The sequence below is a fragment of the Streptopelia decaocto genome (assembly GCF_964273445.1).
Source record: "Streptopelia decaocto genome assembly, chromosome: 14".
NCBI lineage: Eukaryota > Metazoa > Chordata > Aves > Columbiformes > Columbidae > Streptopelia > Streptopelia decaocto.
Genome location: NC_138669.1, coordinates 14,694,962 through 14,704,973, shown reverse-complemented (window position 1 = coordinate 14,704,973; position 10,012 = coordinate 14,694,962). Strand labels below are relative to the sequence as shown.

The following is a 10,012-nucleotide window of genomic DNA, read 5'->3' as shown; positions in this document are numbered from 1 at the left end:
ATTGAAAATTAAAAAAAGTTAGTCTTTTTTCCCTGTATAACCCGATGCAGATGAGGATCCCTCCAAGCCAAGCAGGATAGGGATGAGTGCACTGGAGAAACCTTTGGTGAGGTGCTCCCCTGCTGGACGGGGACCCCCCGTGTCCGGCTGCCCCCCACCGCCCCGCAGGGAGCCCGTACCCGCGGAGCAGCCGCAGCCCCTCGCTGTGCCACGGGGGACCATAGCGAGGGACACGGCCAGGCTCGGGGTGACACCGCTGCCCCAGAAGCAACGCAGCAAAGCAGGACAGCGCAGCAAACAGCTTCTCAGGTTAGGCTCTGAGAGTTCAGAAACACCTGTGATCTCATCGTAGCTACTGAAACGATTTCCTCTGGGGTAAAACATGCCATAAACCAGGGTGCTTATTGGAGAGGAGACATTTGACATCATATCACATTAGCACAACTGCACACAACACATGGAGCAGGGCTGCCAGCCCCCTTCCAAGATACAGTAACCAGAAACACAAAGCATCATGTAGGAGACGGGACGCTCGGCTCCAGATTTCCCTTGGCTCAGGCAGGGCCTGAGTACAGTGTTTGACAGCAGGTTTTTCTCCAGCCCCCTGAACAAATTGGACAGAAGCAGTGATTTGTTGGAAGCGTCCCTGCTGGCCTTTGTTACACTGTCTGTGGAAGAGACTCTATTAAATAAACATGTGCAGAGACCAGACAAATAGCAGCAGCATTATTTAAGCATCCTGTGGTTGAGCACTGAGACACAGAAGCACTTAAACTGCAGCTAGAAAGAATGAATCCCTTCCCCTCCTGTACCCCCTGGTCTCACGTCCCTGCCTCTCTCCTCCTGCCATGCCATCTCCTTCCCATCCTGCTTCTGTCCTTTGTCCCTTAACCTTGGTGGCATTTGCTCTTAGAGCTGTGACAGTCCTCGCAGGACGCCCCGGTGAGGCGTGGGCTGCCAAGGAGGCTCTCGGCAGGGTCTGAGCATCTCTCCTCTTCCTGCAGGTGCTGGGAAGTCTGCAGGGAAGCAGGGTCGGGGCTTCTGCAAGGGCTCTGCTGCACCATCCCTGAGCAATGCTCTAGGAAACACTGGGACCATGAAGGGCTTAGGAGATAACAGAAGCCGCCACCTCTCCGATAACTTGGACTCCCCCCAAGACTCTCTTTATGCCCCCCAGGACAGGAACCCTTATCTCCTCAGCCCCACCGACTCCTTCACCATGGACCCCCGATTCCCGGCGCAGAATACCCTCCATGGCGACTGCCTCCTTCCACTCAACAACCAGATCTCCAATAGCAGCACGTTCCCCCGCATCCATTACAACTCTCACTTCGAGGTCCCAGATGACAACCCTTTTCCAAGCCATGCCCAAGCCACTAAAATCAACCGCCTGCCTGCAAACCTCCTTGACCAGTTTGAGAAGCAGCTGCCCATCCACAGAGATGGCTTCAGCACCCTTCAGTTTCAGAGGAGCGATGCGAAGCACCGGAGCGAGAGCCCTGGGCGCATCCGGCACCTCGTCCACTCTGTCCAGAAGCTGTTTGCCAAGTCCCAGTCTCTGGAGGGCCCCACCAAAGGCAACGTGAACAGCAAGAAGGGGGCGGATGACCCCAAGCAAAACCGGAGGAGCAAGAGCAAAGACCGAGCAAAGACCTCCGAGCCCAAGCGCAGGACCAGATCCAACATATCAGGCTGGTGGAGCTCAGATGACAACTTAGACAGCGATACCTGCAGCTACCGTAATCCCATGGGCCTCATGACACTGGGCCGGCAGCCGGACCACAGCCAGCCGAAATATTTCATGCATGCTTACAACACCATCAGCGAGCACATGCTGAAATCCTCCAAGAGCAATAATGACCTCAAGGTCACCCCTTGCACCAATATCCCCATCAACAATGACTCCAACTACATTAAAAGGGGCTCCTGGTCAACACTGACACTCAGCCATGCCCGGGAAGTGTGCCAGAAGGCCTCTGCCACGATCGACAAAGCCTTGCTTAAATCCAAGTCCTGCCACCAAGACTTGGCTTACCAGTACCTGCAGGTGGGTGCAGCAGGGGGGGGTTTATTGCTTGCTTCATGCAGGGACAGTGCAGGACAGGTGACACCCTCTCAGTAGGCGCCCTGTTGCCCAGTAGACTTTCTCAAACAGCTCCAGATGGTTCAGCTGCCACCTCAAGTCCCATTTCCAGGAGAGGGCTGGGGGAGTTGAATTCACCAAGGCCCTGGGGACAGACTACCACACCTGTGGGGACACCGATGCTGATGGGGTCCAGCTCCCCAGCTGCAGCGCTGCTCCAGGACCTCCCAGCCTATGTGCTGGACCACAGCAGCGTGGAGAGGAGGTGATATGCCCCCCGCAGTCTCGGCAGCCTCTGCTGGGATCCCCGTTTGCTGCGGGACCCCAGCACAAACCCACTGCCCACCCAGACCCTGCAGATGCTGTGGTGGGTGGGCCCTTGGGCAGCCAGGCACAAAGCTGCCCACATGTAGCTGTTTCCACTGGGTGCCCAAGCAGATGGGTATGCCGAGGGGCCATGGCTCGTATCGCCACTGGCCAAGCACCGCTGCCATCCCACAGGCTGAAGGTCACCAGTAATAACTGATGCTTAACCCCTTATATCCACGCATCACAAGGATGTGCCGGCGTGCCCAGTAAGCCCAGCTCTGCAGAGCTTCCCCGGAGCACTGGTAGGACCCGCAGCCCTGCGGGGCATGGCTGCCTTTGCTGCTCACCTGCCCGTGGGGCAGGGCTGTGGGGCCGGGGGGGCAGCGCCAGCCACCCCACTTGCATGCCAGAAGCCTGCATGGCTAGTGCTGGTTTGAACCCCTCCGTCACTGGTCACTGTGGCGGTTTCGAAAAGTGGTGCTTGAGGAACATAAAACTGGTTGTGCCCTAGAGAGAGGAATGAAGATAAATAAGCCAGGCCTGGATGGGGGGAGAAGGGAACTGGCCTGTGTATGTAAATCTCCAGCATTCTTTTTAATGTAAAGGTGTCATGGGTTCCCCAGGCTGTGGCCAGCAGACTTAGAGGCTTTAAAGAGCAATTAATTATTGAAGCACACTCTGCTTCTAATACCTGGCTGGCCACAGCTGCAAATCAAATTTCAGAGGGACTTATTGCATCAGGAACATCATCAGAAAAAAATGTTCTTGGCCTGGTTTCTTTTTCTTTGCCCCCCTCCTTTTACTGAAGTGTTAGGGCTGCAATACAAATATCCACCCCCGTTCCCGCTCTGGGTGCAGCAGCAGAGCCCAGCAGAGGCAGCCCAGGTGCTGAATGCAGCACCCCAGCCGCTCACCACCCGGGTTTGGCCATGGCCGGGGGTACGAGTCTGCCCGGCTCGCCATTCCCCACCCATGTAATGAGCCTCCGTTTCTCGACAGCCTGACGGAGGGCTGTGGGCACAGCTGGGTGGCGTGAGCCCGGCCAGCAGCTGGGCAGCCCCACCGCTCGGCTGGGAGGACACGGGTGCCGCCCTGCTGCAGCCGAGCGAGCCCCCGCGGCGGCGGGACCAGCCCCTCAGCCCTGTGCCGACCGACGCAGGCAGCGGCCAGGTAGGGATCTTGTTTTGAGGGGAAGCTTTTGCTCAGCTCCTTCCCTGCCCTGACCCTCCTGGGACCACCAGACAGGGTCAGCAGCCAGCGCCTCCAGACCTGGAGCAGGAGCAGCCTGGGTAGGGAGCAGCTGGCAGCCGCTGTCTGCATGGCTGGAGGGGCCCTGGGGACACCAGAGTGTGACAGGCATTCCGAGAGCCAGGGCATCCCCTGCAGCCGGCAGCATCTCACCGGCAAAGCCAAGACCCCAAGCGCCCAGTCCAGAAAACATGATGTTTGGAGTCCTCACAAGATGATGGGCCAGAGATGCTCAGTCTGACCTTGCCCCAGGTGTGAGCCCCAGAGAGCAGGGCACAGGGCTCAGGGCCCTCAGGGTAGGATGGGGCAATTGTATCCAGACACCTCCTTGGCACAGGAAGGGGACTATGCTGGCAATGGAGAAGTTACCTCTGGAGCCCGCTGCATGGAAACCATCCTTCCGCAAGGCCACATGTTCCCTGCCACCCACTCCTCCTGCTTGTGCCATGGTGAGGGACCATGTGCCTCTGCCTGGGGGAGCACATGGGCCCTGCCCCACAGTGGATGGGGCTGCTGCAGGGCAGAAGTGCCCTGTGGGTCCCAGAGGTGGTGAAGTGCCCCCTGACGTGAGGAAAAGTAGGAGTGGGACGGGGACAAACGGGAGCCCCAGCCTTCCAGGATGGAGGAAGCCCCTAAGGCTGCTCAAGTCCCCTAACCCATTTGCAGGCTCTGGGTAGTCCTGAGATTCATTAGGGACTATTGAGGGGCCATATGATAGTTCCAAGCCCACCCACAGACCCAGACATTGGAGCAGAGAGCGGGCAATCACCCAGCTCCAGGTTCAGCCCTGTCCTGTCAGGGTAGAGCGTTTCTCAGGAGCAGTCCCCAAGGCCCTGTCCTTAAGGCCCCGTCCCCAGGGAGGGAGGCTGTGCTCCCTGTCCCCCGTTCTCCCTTCCTCATGGGCCCCATGTATAGCTGCTGGTACAAGGGAAGAGGCTGAGGCGTCAGGACCCCGATGGCCAAGAAGCCCCTTGGAGTGAGAGATGCCCCAGACAGGGGCGGAACAGGAGGCAAAGCTGAGCAGCATTTCTGCCCCAGACACAGACTCAGACCCATGTCCATGGATACCGAGACCACACTGAAAAGATGGGCAGTGTCAGGGCTCTTAGGGGATAGTGTCATATCACAAGCACCATTAGTCTGGTGCGTCATCCAGTTTAGCCTCCCCAACCCCATCACAGTCAGATCACACTGAACTTTCCTTAAGCCCAGTAGCCCCCCAAATAAATTAATAATCCAGAGTGGGTGGCCCATTCAGTGACAACCACTCTGCAGATGCTTGCTGCCCTCACACCAGCCCTACAGAGCTCCCATGGGGCAGGAAACCCAGCCCAGGTCCTTCCCAAAGGGTGCCCTGCCAAAAGGACGGGTAGGGCCCGTAGGCAGCCTGGGCTCCAGCGTTCTTTCTTGAGGACGTGCCTGAGACCACGCACAGCCCTCAGGACACCACGAGGGATGCGGCGCTGGAGGGAGCGGCGGTGAACGCGCATCGGGCTCAGTGTGTGCGTTGGAGCCTGGCTGCATGGCGCGTGCATCCCTGCGCACCGCGGTGCCTTCGTGTGTGTGCATGTCTGCGTGTGCCGGGGCTGGGCTGCATGTCAGAGCTGGCACTGGTGCGAGTGCAAATCCTGTTTGCTCTGCAAGCCTGTCTTCCTCCAGACCTCACCGAAGCAATGGGAGCGGTGCAGTTCTTTCACCCCTGCCCAGCATCCAGGATTGGAGTTTCCTCCTTCCGCCCCCTGTTCCCTCTGTTAATGCTCCAGGTGACTGGGGAATGCCCCAGATAGAATTAAGGTAGGAGGAAACCTCTGTGTGGCCCTTCTTTCCTTTTCCCTCCACGCTCAGCTCATGACACAGAGCAGAAGAGACAGAAGGCACTGCTCCTTTGCAACGTGCAGTATTGTGGCAGGTTGGTGCCAGTGGAGCCCAGCTCCCAGGGACAGGCCTGTGCCTGGATCCCACGTGTCTGCACCACAGAGCACCACACGAACCGAGCCCGGGCAAAGAGGAGGATCCGCATCCTGAAGCCTGGCAGAGCATCTCTGCCATCCACTCCTCCCCTCCTGTGCAGCCACTGGGCAGGGTGGGTCCCCAAGTTCTCTGTGCCAGCAGCCACCCACAAGGGCTCTCAACCTGGGCATCCTCTTGCTCCCACCTCTTTCACACCAATCAAACCACCATGGGCAGAACCAAGCCTATATCTGGGAGAGCAGCACAAAGAGCAGCAAAGCTCACACAGCCTTTGAGGAGCCTCCTGAGCTTCCCTGTGCCAGCCCAGGTGCGACACAAGGCAGCCCTCATTTCCACTTTCTGTAATACAAAGGGTCTCTCAGCTGCCAGGGTCTCAGCTGCCAGGAAAGTTACTGCCATCGAGATGCTGCACTGGCCACTGTTGAGGACTGTCCCCTGATAACAGGAGGTGCTCCGGGCTCTTCAGCCTCATCACAGAGCTTCAGAGACTGTGGGACAGGTTCCTCGCATCCTCAGGTGCCTAAAGGTGCAGAGAAGCATCCTGGAGGATCCTGAACAGTGCCTCAAGTACCTGCATTGCTTTCGAAGACCCCAAGGGCACTGACTTGTCTTTTCAGGTGTGGCACTTTTGACACACTTGTCCTGCCTTCTGTCCCACAGGATCAAGAGCCATGGGAGTCCCTGTGGATTTTGTGTGCAGCCAGAGGCAGGACACGCTTCCGGCTGGGGCACCAGATTTGAAGGGTGTCCTGCTAAGCATCTTCCTTCCCTTGATCCTGCTAAACTGGAATGTGGAGCACCTTGTGAGCACCTTTGTTTCTTGCTGCCTTGCCAAGGCACAAAGTAGAGGAAGGGAAAGGAGAAATAAGGCATCTCAGTTAAGACCAGTGGGCTGCTGCAATGTGACAGAAAACTGGTGGAGGCTGTCCCTAGGAAAGGGACAGGGTCTATACAGGGCAGGCAGTGCTGAGGGATGCTTGGCTCACGCTCCCAAGACAAGCTGCCCCAGCAGAGACATACTGAAAACACTGTATTTGTGATGCTTTGCCTGTAGCTGGGAGTGTCCAAGGCCAGGAGACAGATGCACAAGCCCAAGCAGAGCTAAGCAGCCTGCACCTCTGCCCTCCAGCAGAGCAGAGCAGCCGCAAGAGCCGGGGCTCCGAGTGCTCCCTCTGCCCTTGGGCTTGCTGGGCTGAGCCCAGCACCTCTCACTGCCCCACAAAATGCAGCACTTGCCTCTGCATAGGGGATGTCTGTGCAGTCCCCTGGCCCCTGTGTGGTCTGCCTGGCTGCTGGCAAGCTCTCGCCTCCTTCTCCAAGGGCTGCAGACACCAGCTCTGTCTGCCCCTCGCCCCAGCCCCACGCTGGCACAGGACCCTTTCAGGCAGGCAGCCGTGACGCTTCCTGAGGAGAAGGCAGGCAGCAAAATGCAGTCTCAAGTCAGACCTGATGCCAAGGCAATGGGTATAAAAGTGCTTTTCAGGGCTTATGTCTCCTTTAGGAAAGGTCAGAGGCAGCCACCTCAGTGACCTGTGGGATGACAGGACTCAGCTGGAGCCAGCGAGGTCCCTCCTGGCTGGCCTCAGGGCCACCCAGTGCAGGCAGATGGGCTGGGGCAGAGGGGGCACTCACGTCCTGCAAAGGGCTCTCTGCTCTTCCTTGTGCAGGAACCTGCCAGAAAACAGCCAGTAGCTCCTGAGCCAGGCAGCCTTGCAAGCAGCCAGCCCAAAAGCCATTGCCAAGCACAAAGCTTGCAGGAGGCAGAGTGGAAAGACCTGGGAAAACCTGCAGCAGCAGTGGGGCCAGGGAGGCCTGGCCAGGTTTATGTCTCACGTGTGAGACCCGCTCCACATCACTCACCCACCTGGATCTCACAACAGGCAACACCTGTCTCTGACTTTCTGTTCTGTGACCCCCAGCAATACGGGTCCTGGCTTACAGGCACACGTCATGACAGGAGCCCCATCACCAGAGCGGTCCCACAGGATGTCTGGGTTCTGCTCCACATAGCACTGGGGTCACCCCTTGCCTTCTGAACACACACAGCGAACAGCAGGCTGGCAGGACATGGGCTGCACCCTGGCTCCTGTGGGAGAATAAAGCCCTGGGAGTAAGCTAAGCTGATGCCTGTGGATTGAGTCTGCATCTGGCACAGCCCGGTCCCTCTCAGGAGAACAAGAAGTCACCAGCTGCAGATTTGAAGCTCGTCTGAAGGTGTTGCACCCCAGCAGCAGCAGATACCACCCTCAAGCTGGCTCTGGCTCCCACAGAACACGCCTGCTGTGAACAAGGAGGGGAACCAGAACCATGCAGCACTTAATGGTTCTGGCTCATCGCAGGTAGCTGCAACACAGCTCTGTGTGTCCCCGAAGCACTGGTTAGTCCCACCGTGTCCTGGGCAGCTGGGCAAATCCAACAGCTCCATCCAGAGGAGTCACCATGGATGCTCTTGGCAGCACAAGCTGCACTCAGCACAAGACCCTTTGCTGCTCCCCAGCCAGCCTGATTCCCACAGCAGACTGGGAGCCTCAGGCTGTCCCAGTGCCTACATGGTTTGCACATTGCTGCGTTCCTCACGTCTACCCCTGCTTCTCCTTGACCACTTCTCCTCAGATCAAGGGTGGGTCACAGGCCAGCTGCAAACCAAGCCAGCCACCAAACCAAGGCTTTCCTGGCAACCCATGTTGCCCCACCTTTCACCTGGCCTGTCCCACACCATGTGTGGCTGTTGTCCTGATCAGTCCTGGGCTGATGTCTGGCTCTGCTGCTGGCCGAGCACGTTGGCTCTGCCTCCGATCACCTACACAAACCCTTCACAGGCTGGGCAGGCTGTGGTGTTGGTTACTTCAGTTGCTCAGTGCTTCGGTGGAAACATCAGCTTGTCTATCTCTAATGAGGGAATGAGACACCATGTGTGCTTTAAATTAATCACAGAGTTGTTATCTCAGTGAAGTCAGAAGTGTTTTTCTTGCACAAGATGCTACGCATCTCTGTGCAGAGAGGCCAGCACAAGGTCTGTGTGCCCAAGCTGCTCTAGAGGGACTTGTGAGGGTCTGGCTTGGCTTCAGAAATTAATTTCAGCCACTTAGAGTGACATTTAACTCAGAAACCTTAAAGGGTATTGGACCTAGTGACGGTCTGGGCTCAGATCCATAGGTCTGGTCTACAACAGCTCTTAATTGCCTTGACCTGAAAAGCATATGCACTTTACGTTAAATGAGTGTGGGCTCTGTGTGGAACAAGTGTGTGCCACGCCTGTCCCAACGCCCAGTGCAAATCCGGTGAGACTCTTCCCTCCCCGTTATGTCTGGCATTGTGCAGCTTGTATCGACTGTGTAAGCATGGTCCGGTGTGAAGGTGGTCTGCAGTGGTGCTGGCGCAAATGGCTGCGGGTAGATGTGCTCAAACAGGCAATCACACGCAAGGCTGCCTGGCATGAACTGGTAAGGGAGGGTCAGAAAGGAATTGCATTGCCCATTCCATCCACACTCCAGCTGAGGGTTCAACAGTTGTCCTTGCCACCAGTCCCCCAAGTCCTCATGATCCCTGACATCTGCTCATGCTCCCCTTACTCTTGCAGGTGCCTCAGGGGGAGTGGAACAACACGCTGTCTCGGGACAAAGACAGTGAGATCCCGTGCCGGCGCATGCGGAGCGGGAGTTACATCAAAGCCATGGGGGATGATGATAGCGAAGACTCAGAAACCAGCCCCAAACCATCCCCGAAAACCGCAGCTCGGAGGCAGAGTTACCTCAAGGCCACCCAACAGTCCCTGAGTGAGCAGAGCACCACCCAAAGGTAATGCTGGAGCTCCTCCAGGAGTTCTCCACAGGTTCCCAGGGGCCACCACAGGACAGTCCTTGGGCTCCAGCCAGCAGCACCCACATGAAAACCCCACCTGGGGAACAGAGCCCAGCAGGGTTCTTGCAGACCAGCTCTGCCTGCCCATGGAGCAGGCAGATGAGGAGACAAGCAGGACAGAAGAAGATATGGCAGAGGAATGGAGAGAGCTTTCCATCCTGGAGGCTCCAAATAGCCCTGGTGTTAGTAGGGTGCCCCAGGTCCCTGTCCTCCCAGTGCTGGCGAGGGCACCTCTTTGATGGAGCTGTGTGGATTTCCTCTCTAAGCATCCACTCCTCTGAGGGAGTGCAGAGATCCCAGCCCCATGATGCTCTTTAGATGTGGGAGATGCTCAGCCAGCATGGCTGAGGACACTTGGCATGCAGCCCACAGGCTGCTGGGACTGTGCCATCTGCTTTGTTCACAGGTGTCCCAGGGACTCTGGGACCAGCCAGAAAGTGTTGGCACACTAGGCTGGATGATACCCTGAGGCTAGGAGAGTTAAAAGGTCTGGGATCAGGTATTGAGGGAAGAAGGCCCACCGTAGCTCCAGCCAAATAG

The 10,012-nt window shown here is 57.5% G+C and overlaps 1 protein-coding gene across 4 annotated transcripts in view; it reads left to right on the top strand.

Moving 5' to 3' along the window:
• Positions 1 to 1,096: 1,096 nt before the first annotated feature.
• The window catches only part of DLGAP4 (DLG associated protein 4), a gene marked incomplete at its 5' end in the record, with an annotated part of 68,401 nt that continues 59,485 nt past the window's right edge, over positions 1,097 to 10,012 (top strand). For 2 of the 4 annotated variants that reach the window (XM_082065612.1, XM_082065611.1), the window contains 3 exons: positions 1,097 to 2,047; positions 2,641 to 2,694; positions 9,192 to 9,409. In XM_082065612.1, coding sequence (XP_081921738.1) covers positions 1,097 to 2,047; positions 2,641 to 2,694; positions 9,192 to 9,409 — 1,223 coding nt within the window. Of the gene's footprint in view, positions 2,048 to 2,640; positions 2,695 to 3,391; positions 3,563 to 9,191; positions 9,410 to 10,012 lie in introns of all 4 variants that reach the window. The other 2 variants (XM_082065610.1, XM_082065613.1) reach the window with 2 other exon arrangements.